The 20,649-nt window shown below is 38.1% G+C and overlaps 1 protein-coding gene across 1 annotated transcript; it reads right to left on the bottom strand.

The window, feature by feature from the left end:
• Positions 1-8,049: 8,049 nt before the first annotated feature.
• Positions 8,050-17,899, bottom strand: ABRA (actin binding Rho activating protein). Its single transcript, XM_015070437.3, has 2 exons — positions 17,178-17,899; positions 8,050-8,650 (listed from the first exon to the last, which is right to left on the bottom strand). Exons 1-2 carry the CDS (start codon positions 17,816-17,818, stop codon positions 8,173-8,175), a joined length of 1,119 nt encoding a protein of 372 aa, XP_014925923.2. The 5' UTR covers positions 17,819-17,899; the 3' UTR covers positions 8,050-8,172.
• Between the last annotated feature and the right edge of the window lie 2,750 nt (positions 17,900-20,649).

Here is a 20,649-nt window from a genome sequence, read left to right as displayed (position 1 = left end):
TTCGAGTTTGGATTTATTGAATAATCAAGTTGCTTTCATATCTAAGGAATCTTTGATTAAACATACTGCTGTGGTTCATGTGTAAAACCTGCTTCTAGCAGCTTGGGGTGGTGGTAGTGACAGTGGTAATGGTAATAGTGATAGAAGGATGCATTTAGTAGAGAGAACAGCATAGTTTAAAAAATGAAGAAGTGAGAGGGCACTTGACATGTGAAGAAGTGTAAGTCATTTGATATTTTTAAATTATGTTTTCTCTTTTGGTGGGGGGGAGTGCATAGCAAGGTAAGACTAATGCCATAAAGAGTTCTGTTGTTTGCAACTCCAAGAATTTAGATTTTGTTTTTTTATCTCATAGGAGCAACTAAGAATTTAGATTTTGTTTTTTTATCTCATAGGAGCAGCTAAGAAAATATGAGTGGAGGAATGATACCAATCAAGTTTACACTTTAGAAAGGTCTCTGAAAATTAGATTCGTAGAGAGAAAAACTAGAGACAAGGAGACCAATAAGCCTGTTACAAAGTCCAGAGAAAAAATGATGAGGCCTGAATAAGAATTATAGCAATGGCAATCAAGAAGGATGCATGGAAAAAAAAAAAAAAGGCGTGGATCTAGGAATTAGTGTTAACATGATTTTGTCATTGTATGTCAGAAAGAGGTAAGGCTAGCTCTCAGGTATTTTACTTACAGCAGCTGGGCATATCATCCATTGATAGGAGTGATGTACAAAGAAGAGAAAGAAGCAGCAGACAGGGAACTTAGATTGGTTGTGAGAAATCAGAGAGCTGATGGGGAGTGTTAACATTTGGTTCTCATAAAAAGATTTTAAAATCAACGACATACAGGTATGTTGAAGCCATAATGTATGAATAAAACACCCTTGGAGATTATAGACTGACTGGAGAGAATTCTTGAGATAAATTTTTGGAGCTATAGTAATATTAAGGGATAGGCAGAAGACAAGACTCAAAGCTTCCTTCCATCTCTAGAAGCTAGAAGAACAAGAAATTAAACCTAATGAAAATAGAAGGGAGGACAAACTAAAGATAGCAGAACTCAATAAAATTTAAACAAGTATATAAGACAAAATCTGAGAATAAGACTAATAAACCTCTAGCAAGATGAGAAAAAAGTACCATTGTTAAGAATTTAAAGCCTCTAGACTTCAAAGAGAGAGCATACTGTGGACAACTTTGTATCAGTAAACTTGACAGTGTAGATTAAAAACATTTTGGAAAACAGTTTGCTAAACCTGACCGAAGAAGAAACACAGGTTTTGTATTGCAGAAATTGAATCTGTTAATTTAAAAAAAAAAAAAATCCACAAAAGAAAAACCATGCCCTATGCCCATATGGTTCCACTGGGTAATTCTTGTAAGTATTTAAGGGGAAAAAAAAGTGTCAGTATTAGATGAACTCTTCCCAAGGTATTGAGAAAAGAGAGACTTTCTGATACTGCCTTTTGAGACCAGTGTGACCTTGATACCAAAACTTTACAATCCTTACAAGAAAATAGTTATAAAACAGTCTCATTTGAACACATATAAAATCCTACATAAAATAACCACAGATCACAATCAGCCATATATAAAAGAATAATATAACCAAATCAAGTTTATTCCAGGAAAGCAAGAGCAGTTAACATTTTAAAACACCAATTTACCACATTTATAGAAAAAAAAGTCTCATGACCATCTCCATAGAAACGAAGCTTTTGATTAATTTCAGTGCCAGTCTATGATTAAAACTTGGTGAACTAGGAAAGAGGGGCTCTTCCTTAATCTGATAAGATTATTTTTGGAAAATGTACAGGAAGCATGATCTGTAATGGTGATTTTTTAAAAGTTTCCTCCCAGAGATAGGAAAGGACAATGATAACTGCTATCACCGCTTGTATTCAACATTGTTCTGGAAGTTTCAACCAGTGAAAAAGCAACAAAGAGAAGAGGCATGAGGATTGGGAAGGAAGAACTTTAAATGTCATTTGTGTATGACATCATTGTGGGCATGGAAAATTCCAAAAAGATCAAACCATTTGAATTCATTAGTTGATTTAAGCAAGGTTTACTAAGTTCAATATAAAAACTTTTCATTTTTCATACACAACCAACAATTAGAAAATGAAACTTAAAATATTACCATTTGTAATACCGTTGAAAATATTGGATATATAACAACAGAAGATAAGTTGGAAGGCTATGCCATATTCATGATAGGAAGACAATATTGAAAGATGTCAGTTCTACAAAATCAATCTATATTGGCCCTGAAATTCTCAGCCAGGTTTATTTTTGGAAATTAAGCTGATTTCTATAATTTATATGGACATTTAGAGACAGAATAAGGCAGCATTGAAGAATGAGGCTGTGATCTTGAATATCAGATCTGTTAAAAAGCTGGATAAGACAATGTGGTATTAGTAAAAGGATTTAGAGAAAAGAATCAAAATCAAGAGTCCAGAAACGAACTGATTTTTTTTGAAAAGAACTGTTGCTTGATGGAGAGGACAGTCTTTTCAATAAATGGTGCTCAGTTAATTGGATATCTGTATGGAACAAACAATCTTGACCCATCTCACACCACATGCAAAAATTACTTACAGATTGTAAATCTAAATGGGAAAGGTAAATAGTAGAGCTATTAGTTTTAAAAACACTAATATTTAAAATATCTTCATGATCTTAAAATATGCATACATTTGTTAAATGGTCGGACACACAAGCACTCACCATGAAGGAAATGAATGATGAATTCTACTACATTAAAATTTTAAGATATTTTCCTCATCAAAAGACATCATTAAAAGTGAAAAGGCAACCAACAGAGAGTAGAATATTTGTATAATACACAGATCTGATGAAGGTCTTAAGTGCACAATATGTAATTGACTACTAATCAAAAAAGTTCAACAAAAAAGGCAGAAGACTTTGGCAATTCCTACGAGCATTAAAATGGCCAATAAAAGCTATTTTAAAAGGAATGTGAAGTGGAACAACCTTGGAAAATTTTCTTGTTGGTATCTAGTAAAGGTGAGCCTTTGACCAGGAATTTAATTCCTTGATATATACCCACCAGTAATGTATCTGTTTACCAAGACTAGGTATTAGAATGTTTACAAAACCCTTTGTTTTCTCTTCCCACCACCTCCCCATCCTTCCACATACCCACCCACTCACATATTTATGCTGAATCTAATTCTATTATACTTCACATATGTGTTTGCATACATTTCCTAAGAACAAGGACATCCTTTTATGTAACCACAGTCCAGTGACTGAATTCAGGAAATTTAACATAATAGAATATTTTGATTTAATATGCAAAACATTTTTTAATCTCACCAAGTGGTCGTAATGTCCTTTAAAGCATTATTTTTCCTGATAGGTAATCCAGTCCAGGATCCTGCACTTAGTTGTTCTTTTCATCTCCTTTAACCTGGAAGAGTTCATTCTTTGTGTTTTATGACAGTGGGTATATTTGAAGAACTCAGGAGTATAGAATGCCCATCAATATGGATTTGTATAAATTTTTCCCGTATTGAGGTTATGCATCTTTGGCAAGAAAACCCCAGAAGTGATGTCATGTCTTCTGCATCATATTAGAATCTACATATGTATGTTTATCCCCTTATTGGTGAATAATAATAGCTTTGAGTAGTTGATTAAGATAGTGTCCACTATGTTTCTCCACTACTACCATTTTCCTTTTGTAATAAGGAACGTGTGGGGAAATACTTTAATACCATAATCTATTCTCCAAATTTACAAAATGTTTTTGGTATCCATTGAAGATTCTTGCCTGAGTTACAGAAATGATTGCAAAATGATTTTTCTTTCATTCCCAGCACATTTGTTAGTTGGCATTTACTGTAAGAGCTTTCTTTCATCATTTAAGAATATGTATTATTGGTATGAATTAATTTTTTTTTTAATTGAAAGTATTACAATCCATTTCTGTGCTCTATTTAACCAATGAGTACCCTGTCAAACTGACTTCTGTACATTTCTTTTCTTGAGTGCTTGCTTCTGGTACAGTACGATGTTCCAGATTTTATGTTTTGTAACCCAATCTTAGAATCAGCCATTTCTCCAAGTAGACATGTTTCTTTTCAAGGAGAATGATATTTGGAAATAACGTTGGATGTGCTTATTGTTACTGGGGTGGCATTGCTTCTAGGGCCTTTTAGGAGACAAAGATAGGAAGTAAATTCACACATCGTGAATGCACACTAACACCTCCAATTGCAATCTAACATTACAGAATTTTCCTTGTCTTCCTCACCTCATGTTTATATCTCTTCTCCTTGGGGCACCTGGGTGGCTTAGTCTGCTAAGCGTCTGACTTCAGCTCAGGTCATGATCTCACGGTTCGTGAGTTTGGGCCCCTCATCAAGCTCACACATTAAAAAAATCTTTTTATATCTCTCTTCTCCCACAGTGAGGATATCAGTATATTACTCATTTGCTTAATCTGACAGTATACACATTATATTTTCAGAATTGCTACACCCATACCCTCACAACAAAAGTAGAATATTCTTTTGCAGCCTTTTATCTTTAGACTGAAGTATTTTTTTTAATGTTTATTTTTGACAGAGAGAGAGACAGAGCATGAGCGGGGGAGGGGCAGAGAGAGGGAGACACAGAATCCAAAGCAGGCTTCAGGCTCTGAGCTGTCAGCACAGAGCCCGACACGGGGCTTGAACCAACGAGCTGTGAGATCATGACCTGAGCCGAAGTCAGATGCTCAACCGACTGAGCCACCCAGGTGCCCCTAGACTGAAGTATTTAATCAAAGTATTGTATTCAAGAGTTATGTACATCCCTCTTTTCATTCTGTGTGATTAATCATTTGAAATAGAATTTAGGTTGTTACTTATATTCAATTTTAGGGTTTTATCTGTCATTTATTTAATTTTACTTTTTGTATATGTTAGGATTTAAAGAGTTCCAAAGTCAAAACTCTACAGAATTCTCTTTCAACTCATTTCCACCCATCCCTACAGGAAGTCAGTTTCATTATTTCTGATTATTCTCTCTCTCTCTCTCCCTCCCTCTCCCTCTCTCCCTCTCTCCATCTCTTTCTCCCTCTCTCCCTCTCTCCTCTTCCCGTCTCGTCTCTCCACACACATACACACACAATCTAGTGTGTATATATATGTATGCATGCATGCATATTTTTTAAATTGGAAATGAAATTTATTGAAATTAATTGAAAGTACTGAAAAAACATTCTAGGAATCAAGGGGGCATCTACCCTGAGAGGCCACTTTAGCGGGGGCCAGATGGTCTGTTCCTCTTGTCCCTGAACAGAATGACTTAATAAAGTACAGTAATACTTCCCTGAGCATGAGTTCCCATTGACACAAAAATTTGGTTTACACAGAATTCTTCCCACATGATATGAGAATCAGCACCTGATATACTGGTTGGTAGTATTTAAAAAAAGAAGGGGCCCCTTGGGGGGGGGGGGTTGTGCTGAGAGCTCACAGCCTGGAGCCTGCTTTGGATTCTGTGTCTCCCTCTCTCTCTGCCCCTCCTCCACTTGCACTCTGCGCTCTCTGTCTCTCAAAAACAATAAGACATTAAAAAATTTGTTTTAATAAAAAAAATGAGTTTGGGAAGTTCGAAGCAGAAAAAGCAAACGAAGAATATAGGTGCGGCCCCACCTCCAACATTGAAGTGTGGGGAAGAGAAAACCTGAATGCAGAACTTCCCTCCTGTTCCGGTTAAGTAGGCATAATGGTAAGAAGGTGAACTTGGGAATCAGCAAATCATAAAACATCCAAGTTCTAAAAGTTGAAAGGCATTAAACATTCCAGACAGAAGGGGTTTTTAAAAAGTACATTTTAGCTGTCCCAGAACTCTTTAAACAGCTATTGACAGTTTGGAAAAGGGAAAACTCTGAAAGTTTGAAAACCGATTGAATAGTGCTTATTATTGGAGATTTAAAATTACCATTGGTAGGGGCGCCTGGGTGGCTCAGTCAGTTAAGTATCTGACTTCGGCTGAGGTCATGATCTCACAGTTTGTGGGTTCAAACCCCGCATTGGGCTCTGTTCTGACAGCTCAGAGCCTGGAGCCTGCTTCAGATTCTGTGTCTCCCTCTCTCTTTGTCCCTCCCCTGCTTGTGCTCTGTCTCTGTCTCTCAAATAAACGTTAAAAAAATTTTTTTTTAATTACCATTGGTACAATGCTATTGATGGTGTGTATTTCATGTGTAATTATTTCATACATTATTTTGGTGGCTATGAAAAATATCTATGAGGACTTTTGCCATCGGGGTTCTTGTCTTTTTTTTGTCTAACAGCTCTAAGTTTTCCAACTATAGATTTTCTTATCATGGAGTTTTAGGATGAAAACCTGTTGCATAGCAGGCATTTTTCCTTTAAGGAAGCTAGCTTTCTCTTTTCACAGCCACACCTTATTCAGCGGAGTGTTCACATAGGCTCACTAAGAAGACATTCCAACTCCATCTTCAAATTCAAATATACTGAAGTTTGAATAATCTGCATCAGTGCCTGCATAAACTGTTACTGTCCAGAGTTGAATATGAGGAAATTCTTTTGAAGCCTTGGTCGAAAAATTCTACTGATGCTAGAAGTAACCAATTGTACTCTACAATTTGGTTGTATTTCAAACACAAGAAAGTGGTATTGTGGAATGTAACATTATATATTAAAATAGTAATATATAAATAACAGAAAATACAGAAAATATCTTTTATTCTTGTGCATGACTTCAAACGTTGACGTAGGTTTCACCGTGATAGAAGTGTACATCTTATATGAGATTCTACGTGGAAATTTTGGTCATTAGTTTGTAATTTAACAGAATCTATTATGGAAACAAAAATGTACATCCTTCTTTAAGAAGATATTGCAACTTTCAGTTTGAAAGAGAATCACACATGAAAACAAAGATAATTCCTATAGTAGTTTAATCCATACTTTATATTAAACCTATTATCTAACAATTCAAGTGTCGACTATTTTGAGGTATCATAATTTGACGTTAAATTCTGTATTTAACACGAAAGTACCGTAATATTTACTAACTTTCATTGTATTTGGTAGGAATTATAACCTCACATTTTATTGTTTTTAGAATTTTCTAAGACACATTAAATCTGAGAAAAATAAATAAATAGCAGATTAATACCCACTAAATTTCTCTGTCATATCAAACAGATTTTTTTCATTGGCAAACTAATATTGCCAAACTAAACTTTGGCAAAACTAATATTGCCATTTTACGACTTTTAGATATTTCATGAAGTTTGTAGAGCATAAAGAAAATTAAAATGGCTCAGATCTGTTTCTAATTTACCAAGCAATGATTCTATCATATTCTCCTACACTGAACATTCCACTCCATTGTGGAATTTTCTGTATGCCTACTTCGTTGTATATTGACATACATGTAAGAAGCGTGACTCGTCAAGGTTTTGAGAAAAAACTCCAAGAAGTCCTACAAAGACAGACAATTCTGAATCTCTCACTTGCACTATACTTTCCCAGTGAAGGTGAACATACCAGCTTCTTCTTTAGCTCTAAAACCACCAGTCATATTTGTTTTTATGTGGTTTGTGCAATTCATACAGAAGGATGATTAATTCCTATTGGCAATCTTTAAAATTCCAAGCTCACAGAGAAATTTCAGCAATTTCAGCATCTTGTTTGGATACTTTTTACCTACGTGTTTATTTTATAAGTGATGCTTTGATAGAAGTAGTAGTACAAAATCAAGCTTCTTAGAAAAATTTTAGTTTGGCTAAACTTAATGTAATTCTTTCCCCCAAAAAAGATACATCTTAATACGTTCTGCTAATATTTACCTAAAGTTAGAGTTTTTCTTAGACATAGTAATTATTTAAAGATCTATAATAATTTCTGCAATTAATAGCCAAATATTTTTGCCTAAAGGGTAAGTAGAATTTCAAATGCTTATGCTATTATTGTATACTAATAACACTATGTGCTTTCTGAAATGCTTTGTGTACGCTTCCTCAAGATCTTCAAACTACCTCAGAAATAGAGTGCCAGATAGTCATTTATGTAAAAATTGTTTAATATATACTAGGTTATTACGGAGCAGTTTGCATTTTAATTCTTATTACATTACATTTAGCATTAAGACAACAGTGGGTCAAGTCTGGCTTTTGTTGTTGAAGGTTCACTGGAGTAGAGTAATCACAACATGGTCATCTCGGCCTTGCCATAACATCTCTCCTTCGAAGTCAACCAGTCCATGCTTCCTGGCACGCATAAGAATGCCCACTACTTTATCTGAAATACGAACGTATCTGTCAAAGAGGTCTCCAAAAGTAACCTGAATCTTGCCATCTCGTCTGTGGTGGGCCATCGTGCGGATGATGAAGCACATGTCCATGATCTCTCGGTAGATGTGCTCCTCAGCTCGCTTGGCCCTTTCTGCAGTTTTGGTTCCCTCCTTGGGACGGCCATAGCCTTCATCTCCCTTGTGCAGGCGGGTGGACATGGCCAGCTCGTAATCAAATTCCTCACTGAAAGGATTGAGCTTCTGTGTCTGTATGTGTTCGTCAGCCCATTGTTGCCATCTCCCTTTCAGGTTGTCCACTTGGCTGTATTTCCGCTGGGCCTTGCAGCTGAGTTTCTCTGTAAATCTATTTGCCCTAAAAGGTAGAGAGGGTGAAGGATCAAGACACTGATATTTAACATCCAAGTGTTGTTTTCTCTTTGTACTTCCTACGCATACGCATCTTAACGTAAGTCTAATTTTTTCACTATACACAAAATATAATCACAGTACAAAAAATTAGAAATGAAAGAAGAAAAATTAGAACGGTCACACCTTTGTTCTTTATTATTTTTTTTTCAAGGATAGTTGACAACCACCATTGTTCTTATTTTGGTATACCATAAAAAGTATTAAACTCTATTTCAAGGAAAAAGCTTCCTTACACAAATATAATGTAAATATGTGTGTCTTAACGTTGCATGTTAGTAACATTTTAGAACTGGAATCATATGAATATATTAAGAGGAACCACTTTGTATAGGAATTCAGGAACCAGTTATTTTCCCAAAACAAGGATTATTATACATATAGCACACGTGTATTGTACTACTTACTTATGTATATATGTTCATATATGGATTTTTAGGAGAGTGTATTCTAGTATCAATGATGTGCCACGAATTTTGGAATATCAAGTTGTATAGGTAGAAGACAATAGGTAGCAATTGTAACATTTATTGAATACTTGGTGCTGGCATTCTTCCAAACACTTTTTATTAACATTCCTATGATCATTCTAGGAGATTGGTACTACTAATCTCTCTTCACAGATGAGGAAACTGAGGTCAGAGGGGTTAAGTAACTTGCTTAAAGACACAAAACTATTAAGTGATAGTGCTGGGATTTGAACCAGGTCTGTGTCACTACTGTGAAACACTGCCCTAAACCAGTGGCAAAGGCAGTATTCAAATACCAACTGTCTGAGGCTAAAGTCAATACCCTTCCCACCGTGCAGTGATGGTACTCATCATGGGGGGTACAGTGTCTAATAAGTAGATGATTTATGTTTCAGATGTGTGTGTCTTTTCCTTGCAATTTGGAATGCAATTTCTTGTTATTAAAAAACAGCATTGGAAAGTGTAGACCAGTAGTATCGTGAAGGTGCAGGCCCAATTTTAAAATAGGTAGTTTATCTTTAAAGGATGTCTCTGTCTTTTCTGTATCTCCAGTCTCCTAGACTCTTTTCTCCTAGGACTCTTTGTCTTCACAAGGAAACTCTCGGACTGTCTAAAAGTCAGAGATTTGTATTCCTCATTGTCACGAGTGACCCGCCCTTCCTTCTCTCCCCAAGTGCCCTTATGTCTGGAAGCACGGGGATTGGTGCTGTAGAGCCTCACTGAAGTTGCTGGCACGAACCACAGGCCTGAGCTAAGTGGCCCCTCCTATCCAAGCTCTCACAACTCTCTCTTCAAAACCCAGCTACAGGTCAGATGTGAGTATTCCTCACTGTCCAATCTCACTTCCTGAAATCTGGTTATCCCAGTGCAGGAAACTCCCAGATGTGGGTAGGGAGACACAGGTTACTTCTAGCAGCATAGTTTTCAAGAGAGGAATAACAACCACTAGATGGCGAACTTTCACTAATTCCCATGCTTTGTGTGTTCAAAACTATGTTTGCTGCATTCAGTTTCTTTATTAAAACAGAGCCAAAACTAGGGATATGCTGATACGTATAACACTGTTATTCTTTGTAGCCGTGTGGACAAAAGTATATGACAAAGTTAATCTGGCAAAAGCACATAAAAACAGTATACACAAAGTATATAACAAAGTTAATCAGGAAAAAGCACACAAAAACTGTATACACAATTATTGCAATTTTTAAAAATCACATATGTGTGGAAAAGTGCTAGGAATTACACCACACTGAAATGGAATGGATTTCCCTCAGCCCCCTGGTCCTCACCATCACCTGCCTCTCCATAGACTATCCCTGTTCAGAGTGTGGACTGCTGGATCCTGTTATCAAATGAGAGCAAACATTAGAACCTCCCCTTAGAACCACGGCAATCCATGACAGGCATAGTCTTCAATAACAAGCCCAAAGCTGTCCTAACATATATAACCAAAGCTCACACCTGATTTCAGACTGGGTCATCCTGCTAGAGAAGAGACTTGAAACGTCTCAGAAGAAAGTGAAAAGAGTAGCATCATTTGTTAACTCACACAAATGTTTCTCAAGCATCAACTGTACTTCTGTCCTATATAAGAAAATGTAATACAGTAGTCCACCCCTTATTCATGGTTTCAGTTACCCGTGGGCAACCCCAGTCTGGGAGCACAGGAGCTTCCTTCTAATGAGTCATCGGAAGGTTAGCAGTAGCCTAACACTACATCACGGTGCCATCATTCACCTCATTTTGTCATCTCACGTAGTCACAAAAGAGTGAATACGGAACAGGAAGATATTTTGAGAGAGAGACCACATTCACATAACTTTTATTATACTACATGGTTAGAATTGTTCTATTGTGGTTAATGTTTTTACTGTGCTTAATTTTGTAAATTAAGCTTTATCATAGATATGTACGTATAGGAAAAAAAAACATAGTATATATAAGTACTTTCTGCAGTTTTCAGTATCCACTAGAGGTCTTAGAATGTATCCCCCACACGTAAGGAGGGGACTCCTGTACATCTTCCCTGTCAGGTGCTTTTGGGCACTTCGGCATCCTTTATTAAAGTAGCTATGACACCTGGTGTGTGTCAGATATTGTTTTAGGTACTCACTGGATATTCAATAATGAAAAAAAAAAGACAATAAATAATCACTGAAAGATATTCATGAAAATAATGAGACTAATACAAATTTGAGTATATGGTAAAATTCTAACTATGTAAAATGTGTACACATCAAGATGAAGATATCATTAGCATGTGCATAATTGAAAATAACTGTTAGTATTCAGATCCAGGTTTTTTTTCATTTTTTAAAAAAATTATCTTTCATGTTGGTATCATGTTTATTTTTTAATTTAAAGAAAGGGAAAAAAAGGAAAATACTCAAATTGGCATCCAAAGCTAACTTGTTCAAACTGTGTGTTATATGAGTCTCTGATTCCTTGATGTGGGTTTTTTTCCCCTCTAATTTTCAACTCTGTGTCTTTAGGGATAGGGTTGATGTTGGTGAGGTAATAACTCTCTGAGGAAGTGAAGCATTTATCTTCTAAAAAAGCACCTCCTAATTCTTAATGCCCATTTGTTACATTGTCAAATTGTAATTCCCAATAATAGAACAGAAGGAAAGCAAAGAAATTGGTCCAATGAGGAAGAATTAGAAAATAGGCAGGTTATAAAAGATGAAGTCCTAAGAGAAAATATACCTTAATGAGGTACCTTACCTTAATTGTCTTTATCTTATAAACGTTCTGTATTGTTATTGTATTTCCAATTTTAAAAAAGCCTGAAAGTATCATGTTCAAATCAGGATTAGAAAATGTTATACCTTGAATATCCTCTTGGTCAATGAACATAAGAAACAATATACTTGCTTATCCTGTTTTTGTTTTCAAGTAACAATGAGAATAATAGTTTAGATTGAGTTTCAGAAGTACAATCTAGTATAAATTTATAGAAAGCAAAGCAATATTCAAAGACTGACATCACACCCATATTTAGGATAGTAATATTTAAACTTGCCATCTTAGTTTCATTCTTAGTAAACAAAGTTTCTTACAATCAACAAGTATTTCCCTGGTCCTATTATGTGCAAAAGTAACTAATTCTACTAGACATTCTAAGCATTCTCATTGGAAAGTGTACATTCTTTCACTGAAATAAATTCTGAAATTTATCTGTCAGCTTTAAAAATGACATCAGTTCGAGGGTTCCTTTCTTCTGTGAATGGGATATTCAGCAATATAATGAGAATATAGGAACCAACTGTATCATAGGTTTTATCATTCTGGAGTAATAATTATATGGGTAAGTTATTAAATATGAATAAACCCCATGGGGAATAAAAGTCTTGAAAGGCATATTTCAAACTTAACCAAGTTCACTGACACTAGAAACAATCTGGTAGGTGGCCTTCACCTGCATCACCAAATGATGCTTCAAAACGCCGTTGGGCTTGGAGGTGAAGTTTTCTGGTCTAAGTCTTGGATCTGCCTGAAGAAAGCAGAGATCTGCTCTCATTGCCCCACTGCAGAGTGTGACTCTACTGCAGTCGAGGGGGCATCTCTCCTCTTAGCACAGCAACATTTCTCTGTCAGGAAAGCAAATAATTCCTTTCCGACTTCCCGGGAAAGTGTTGCCAAGAATTTGCTCCTCTGTGCATTGATTCGCTTACTCCTCTCCACAGGAAGTGTAGCCAGTTTGATTAAGGGAAGCATGCATTCACGGGGTCACATTTATCTCTTTCTGTCAGCAATCAGATTTGAGAGCCCGGCCTGTGATTCTTCTTGCAAATTGGCAACTGTCCTCAGCATCCATAGACAGGGTTCCGCGCTCTAGAATTGGGGTCGATAGCAGAAAGCCATACTTTGGCCTCTGTTTCTAATAAAACCCTTCAATATAGTTGTACCCAAACCTTACACTTTGGGTGTTATTAGGATTCCATTAGTTAAGCTGACACTTTGCCTTCCATTTTATATCTTGAGTCTGTTCTCTACTGAGAGAATTGGTAGATTCTCAGAGAATCAGTGGTTAAGAACATAAGCTCTGTCATCAACCTTCCCAACTTCATCACTTACTAACTCTATGATTTCGATACATTTCTTGATGTCTCTGTGTGTCCATTCCCTTATCTATAAAATGGCATTCTGATGCTCAATTATTATTTTTGCTGAATGTAACTTGGCAGGGAGGATAAGTGGATGTTTGGCACTTTTGTACAGGAGATCTCACCATTTTTGTACTGGTGAGGGATGCAATTCCTTTTGTCTAAAGGAGCTGGACCAAACAAGTCATGTAGCCGTACAATCAAAACACGCAGTATTTTAAAAATACAGCATAAAATAGAAACCATTTTCATAGGTTAGCAAAACTCTGTTAGTAAAGAATATCTCTACTTTTTACCAAATCTGACTTATTCATTTTTATTATCTATGAAACATCTTGACCACCAAGAAAATTATTTCTACTTAGTCCCTCATGATACATAATTTGCTCCCTATTGGTGGAAATGGGTAATTAATGGCACTTAGGATTAAGTGAACAAAACCCCCCCTTCATATAGACTTACTCAATAATGCCACACTCATTTCTCAAACAGTATTTGAGAGTCCCAACAGGCTTCTGCTGTAGTTTTCTGAGCACAGCTAGGATTACTGCTGACTTTAAGAGATGCTGTCTCTGCATAAGACATTCTGGTACCCTATGTACTCCAAGACTGAGAGAAAGGAACCAAAGAAGGAATGAAGAGATTTAATCCCACTCTTCCACCCCAGCCCTGAGGACCAGTCTCCTAGTGTCCTGTAGGATTGGGATTACCATGGCTGGGCCTTCTTCTCTGCTTACAATGCATACAACTTATTCACGAGTTCCTCTGGGTCCACTGCTCTGCATATTAATATCAAAATAACTCTATGGCTTATGTCTTTTTTTTAAGATGAGGACAGAGAGGATTTGCCAAAGTAACCATGATTCAAACCTAATTGTCTCTTATTCAAAGCTTATACACCTTCCCATCACACTAAGAAGGTGTCCATGTACATGTCTGACTTTAGGAACTTGTGAAGGGTCATGTATGCGAGTCCTCACTTCCAGGTGAAATAGTTTAGAGTCTAGTGAAGAGGGTGGGATTGGAAGCCAGATTGCCTACCTTCAAATCCCTTGGGCTGTACACTCTTATACAAATTTTCTACTATGTCTTTGTCTTATGCCCCCATCTATCAAATGTGGATGATAATTATACCTACCCCAGGAGAATATTATGAGGATGAAACGAATAAACATAAGAATACACATTGACAGGTGCCAAAGAAGAATACATGCCTGGGAGATGGATGCCAGCTGTCACGTTCCTACCTCTGGCCAATCCAAAGCGTGCTGGCAGAAGATCTTCATTGTGCCATCCTCAGTCTTGATTCTGTTAGGTTCTAGTATTCCATTTCTAGCACATACACACCCACACCCAAAATCCACAAGGCCAGAATTAGACTGTGGTTCCATATGTTCTGGTAGAACAATTATATCTGATAACGAATTTCTGTATGAACATGAATAGAACGCAGATCCAGATCTCTTCACACATCCTCAAGACCCCGCCTGAGAGCACCGTGTCTGCTTTCAAAACATTGCATTTGGAGACAGGCACATCTCAGCTTTGTCACAAACTTGCTGGGTAAACTTTCCCTTCTGAACTTTAGTGCCCTGATCCCTAACATGGGATACTACCTGCCTCAGAAAAGGACAAAGCATGTAAAATACCCGTGGCACACATTAAATGCACGAGGGTTGTTACAATTATCTAGATGTGCCATTTCACTTTTCTTGAAAACATGTGATATTGTAGTCCTCTTTCAAAATGCCTTTAGAGGACAAAGAGCTAGTATCCAAAATCTATAAAGAGCTCACCAAACTCCACACCCGAAAAACAACCCAGTGAAGAAATGGGTAGAAAACATGAATAGACACTTCTCTAAAGAAGACATCCGGATGGCCAACAGGCACATGAAAAGATGTTCAACGTCGCTCCTTATCAGGGAAATACAAATCAAAACCACACTCAGATATCACCTCACGCCAGTCAGAGTGGCCAAAATGAACAAATCAGGAGACTATAGATGCTGGAGAGGATGTGGAGAAACGGGAACCCTCTTGCACTGTTGGTGGGAATGCAAATTGGTGCAGCCGCTCTGGAAAACAGTGTGGAGGTTCCTCAGAAAATTAAAAATAGACCTACCCTATGACCCAGCAACAGCACTGCTAGGAATTTACCCAAGGGATACAGGAGTGCTGATGCATAGGGGCACTTGTACCCCAATGTTTATAGCAGCACTCTCAACAATAGCCAAATTATGGAAAGAGCCTAAATGTCCATCAACTGATGAATGGATAAAGAAATTGTGGTTTATGTACACAATGGAATACTACGTGGCAATGAGAAAAAATGAAATATGGCCTTTTGTAGCAACGTGGATGGAAGTGGAGAGTGTGATGCTAAGTAAAACAAGTCATACAGAGAAAGACAGATACCATATGGTTTCACTCTTATGTGGATCCTGAGAAACTTAACAGAAACCCATGGGGGAGGGGAAGGAAAAAAGAAAAAAAGAGGTTAGAGTGGGAGAGAGCCAAAGCATAAGAGACTGTTAAAAACTGAGGACAAACTGAGGGTTGATGGGGGGTGGGAGGGAGGGGAGGGTGGGTGATGGGTATTGAGGAGGGCACCTTTTGGGATGAGCACTGGGTGTTGTATGGAAACCAATTTGACAATAAATTTCATATATTAAAACAAAAAAAACAAAATGCCTTTAGAGTCACAATCTGTAAGACAATTTTTTGTCAAACCAGGTAATCAGGTTCTTTACCTTATTTCATTAAATTTAAAAAGCACACTCACACATCTAATATTCCAAGAGGGAGTCTGTTGATCAGCATTCATCAGAGACTTTTCACATATTTTGATATTCTACAGTTGTGGAGTGAGATTTCCAGACTTTCTACTATGTGCAGGTGGAGTGTCTTGAAAGACAGCATGTCTTTTTTTTTTCTGTCTGAACAAATGTATCAGTTTGACTCAGTGTGTATGTCTGAGTGTGTAGGTATGTGTATCTGACATCTAAATGTTTTTGGATTGAGGTATTTTAATCACCTGGCTTTAATAGCGTGTCTGTCTTTGTTTACCAACAGAACGAACTTTTTCTGAAATGTTGAAAAATTGCCAAATAATAGAATCTATATAAATAATAACAGCTTTTACATATGGAGTATATGTGGCCGGTACTGTGCTAAGGGCCTGGCAGCCTTAATCTCGTTTACTTCTGCCAGTACAACAGACTTTATCCCCTAAGGTTACTGTTGCTATCATTTTACAAAGAAATGGGTTTAGAAAAATAAACAGTGTGTGTGCATGTGTTGAGAACATTTAAGATCTACTCTCTTAGCCACTTTCAAGCATGTAACAGTGTTGTTAACTATAGTGGGGGCGGAGCTGGAACTTGAACTTGGGTCTGACTTCAGAGCCTACTCTGGAGTTAGATAGCAGCCTCCCCACCTGTTTACTGGGTCACAAAGACCTCTGCCCGGCAGGCACTCTCTAGGTAGATGTGTCTGCTGATAACACTACAGACTGGTTTGAGACCAGGGAAAGGTTTGCCCGCTGTACCAACAAGCACTGTTTCGGCAGAGAAATAAGTCAGTTTGTTACTCATCATAGAATGTATTTTAAAAATGTACCCAAAGCAGACAACCTTCTCTGGTGGCTTTATCTTTGCTGAGGCTAAGACTTGAGTAGCCAGTTCAAAACAGAAAGCAGAAACAAAATAGTACAGGCCCTCGACCCCAAGTCCCATGTGTAGCTGGGCACTGCCCCTTTAGTCCCCACAGGACCTCACTGCTGGCCCAGTCTTTAAGATTCTCCTTCCAACCTTGGTAGCATTTCCCTGCTCTCCCGGTCCCCATGGCTGGTCACGATTCCAAGGCAGAGTAAGGAGCTGAAGGGGGCATTCACTTACTGGGAAGGCAAGGGGCGTTTGATTCTGATGGCGACCACCTGCTCTCCGTCCTGCTCGGGCCTTTCCTCGGTCTCCCCTCCGTAGCCGCTGTCCTCTGTGTCTATGCTGTCACTCCGCCACTGGGGCTCATCCCGTCCCATCTCTTTCCAGCCTTTGGTCAGCTCGGACACCAGGTTGGCGCACTTTCTCCTGCGCGTCGGGGAGCCATGGCTCTGGAGGATTCTGTCAATGTCATCCTCTTGCCGCCCGGCTCCAGGCATGTCACCGTCCTTCTCGTACCTGTGGCTGAGGTGGCTGACATCCCCTCCTCTCTCGTAAGCTTTGCTGACAATTGTTTTGGTCACCTCTCTCCTTTTGATACGAGAGGCTTCAGCGGCTCCCTCTGGCTTTTGGGAGGGAGACTTCGGGGCGCTCTGAGCTTTCTGGTGGGGGGCGGGGTAGATCACTGGCTTAGGAGCTCGGGGTGCGTCCTGGGTCCCTCCCGGCTGCCAACCTGTGGGCTCTTGGGCCTGCCTGATGCTATTCTCGTTTGCCCACTGCTGCCAGCCTCGGGCCAAGTTGATAACCAGGGTGGCTGTGCGGACCTTCCGGAGGGCACGCTTGGCTGGGCCCTCCTCTCTTCCCTTCTCTCCCAGAGCCATGCCACCCTTCTCTTCTCTGCCGGTAGCCCGGGCACTGGCTGAAGCGACTGTCCACCTGTGGAGTGCCTGCGATTTAAATAGAAGCAGGGTGTGGGGTGGGAAGAGTTTGGTGACCGTGGAAACTATGTGAAATATTTCTTGCCAAGATGTGGTGCCTTCCCCGCGATGGTGTGCTTTTTTTAAACCCTGACGTCTCCAGTTTCATCACGGCAGACGGACGTCTCTGCTGGTAAAGGACAGTGATACGCACTCCCTTTCTTCTCAAGTGCCAGAGTGGAAATGACTAGATTTGATCATGTGCTCAGCCCTATGTTCTTCTTGACCTTAAAATATGGTCCTACCATTTATAGCGGCGTAAAATATGTGCACAAATTGTTCTAGGAATATTATTGGCTTGTTCTCATTTAAATCTCAAAAGGGCTCTTGATTAGTCCCATTTTATAGAGGAGTACATTGAAATCTCACTTCCTACAGCTAATAATATCCGCGATTCAAACCCAGATCTGTCTCATTCAAAACTTGTGCTTTTTACTCTAGTTATCAAAGATCCTATTACCTTTTTCTATTGTCTTCACCTCTATTTGATACAGACCTTAGAATCACCTCCTCCAACCTTAATTTTCCAGATGAGAAAACCGAGGCCCAGGTAAGGGGGAGACAAAGGGCAGGTTTTCCAGTCCCAAGCTTGAATTGTTGTATAGACAGGTCATATTGATATATAAGACGATGGTCAAATTTTTGGTCCAATTTTTTTTTTTAAGCTTTAAATTAAGACCTACACACACACACTGACTTTCGGAAATTATTATTACAAAAAATCTTTTCAAATATGTTGAAAAATATTTTGTTTCAAAAAAGATCATTTAAAGACAAAATAAGTGAACGCTATCAGAAGCAAACCCCACATGACCTTTTGTTTTTAATAACATACCCTTCCTTTAGGTTGATGTAGAAAAAGCCATGCATTCGATTCTCGGAACAAAGATTGAAATACAGTTTTTAAAAAAGGACTAGATAGATAGGTCATTTGGAGAGAAAAAGAACCAGATATGAAGTATACTAAACCAGATAAAATGCTCAGAACTCAGCACTGAATAATTTCTTAAAGTAAGACAAATTGAATTTTTTCTCATACAATAGTCTATAGACTTCGGAACTGTATCCTTTCCTCTAATCAATATTGATTGAGAATTGCTGTCTAAGAGCATAAAAAAGGGCATGAAAGTCAGTTAATTCTAATGGTGAGACAAATTTATTTAAAAAAAATATGTTGATGTCAGTTTTTCATCATGTAGGTCATTTACCTCCTAAGATTAAAACAATTTGGGAGATGATTTAATACTCTACCTAGAAATCTGTCAGATGTGTACTCAGAGTTCAACAGCATCTGATAAGGTTAACGGAGACAAAATCTTTCTTGATTAAGAGGAAATTGGATCACAAGGAAAGAAGACTATTACAAATCAAGATTTAAATCTGAGTCTGAAATTTCTGGCATACTTTCCCGGAACGTAGATACACTGCAGACTGTTTGGTTCCCGTTAGATTCCTTTCACCCCACTTGGAATGCCCTTGGGAAGAAATGGGGTTCTTTAGAGATGCCCATGAGCTTAGCCCAGGATCAGGCTAATTTACAACTGTCCAGGGAGTTTTTCTGCTCCTCTGTGCACACTTGCTCCACGTTCAATTCTGATAGAAGGAGACAAAGTGGAGACAGTAAAATGTTATTGGAGTTTCAATATTAACAGGCTTTGCGGTCCACTGCCTGGGGCTTGGGGCTGTCAGCAGATGGTCTTGGCAAAAAACAGAGGCAGCTCCCAACAGAATCTGGTCATTCTTTCTGAGATCTCACTTCGGCAACTGCGGCCTGTGGCTCTTCATTCCTACATCTCCAGAAGAGAGTGTAAAATTTTTGTTTCCTTCTTATGTCTACTTTGGGCATTCCTTCCCTAGAGCAAGTTCTGTATGCTACCTAGTGTGCATTTTATAAGAAATGTTCTATCTTCTTTCTCAACCTAGATCTAAATTCTTAGGAGTTCAGTATTCTTCTATTGTAATAGAAAGTGCAAAAGAAATGGAGATAGAGTCTCAAAGATAAAGATATAGTAGAAAAAGCAGTTTACAATGTGAGCTTCCTATGAAAACATGAGATTAGAAACTGTAAGTGAAGGTTGGGAGGTGATTAATGAAGTAATTACCACCTATGAAATGTGTCATCAGTGTGAAAGTGTTTTGAAACTATATTCGTTTTTACTTGATTCTTATGGGCAATCCTAGGGAGGGAAGGGAGTTGTATTTATATACTTCTTTGCATTATGCACTTAGGAGTCAGGTAGGACCAACTCTCATAATCATCTGTATACTTTTACTCAAGACTTCAGAAACTTACATTTGCTCAAAGCTTTTATGAAACAATAATTTCACTGATCCTTTATACATAAACTACTAAGTCCTTTAATCATTCAGTTTCACAAAAATAGGAATAAAAAGACTTGAATACAGAACAAAAAAGAGCTTCTGATTTCAAGTGAATTTACTCAGTGTTCTTGGAAGGTATATAATGGGCAAAGCGTGATGGTAGACAATGTGGGTGAGGGTAGAAAGCTGAGCAAGACAGAGCTTACTTTCCAGGTTTCCCAATCTAGCCAGGAGAACACATATATACAACTGTTTTAAAAGTTTGTGGAGAGCTATATTAGAAATATAAATAAAGCTTAATGGAATGATCATTGAGCAAAGGGTGACCGCTTTTATTGGAAGAACTTCACGGAAATGGTGATCCTTTATCTGTTTTTTTTCAAAGATAAAGAGAACCTTACCAGGTGGAGAAA

The sequence above is a fragment of the Acinonyx jubatus genome, chromosome F2 (assembly GCF_027475565.1).
Source record: "Acinonyx jubatus isolate Ajub_Pintada_27869175 chromosome F2, VMU_Ajub_asm_v1.0, whole genome shotgun sequence".
Classification (NCBI taxonomy): domain Eukaryota; kingdom Metazoa; phylum Chordata; class Mammalia; order Carnivora; family Felidae; genus Acinonyx; species Acinonyx jubatus.
This window is presented reverse-complemented; position numbering and strand designations above follow the sequence as displayed.

Coding starts and splice junctions, on each gene's coding strand:
- ABRA (XM_015070437.3), bottom strand. CDS start 17,818: ATGGCTCTGGGAGAGAAGGGAAGAGAGGAGGGCCCAGCCAAGCGTGCC. Junction 8,651..17,177: donor AAACGCCCCTTGCCTTCCCA/GTAAGTGAATGC, acceptor TCTACCTTTTAG/GGCAAATAGATTTACAGAGA.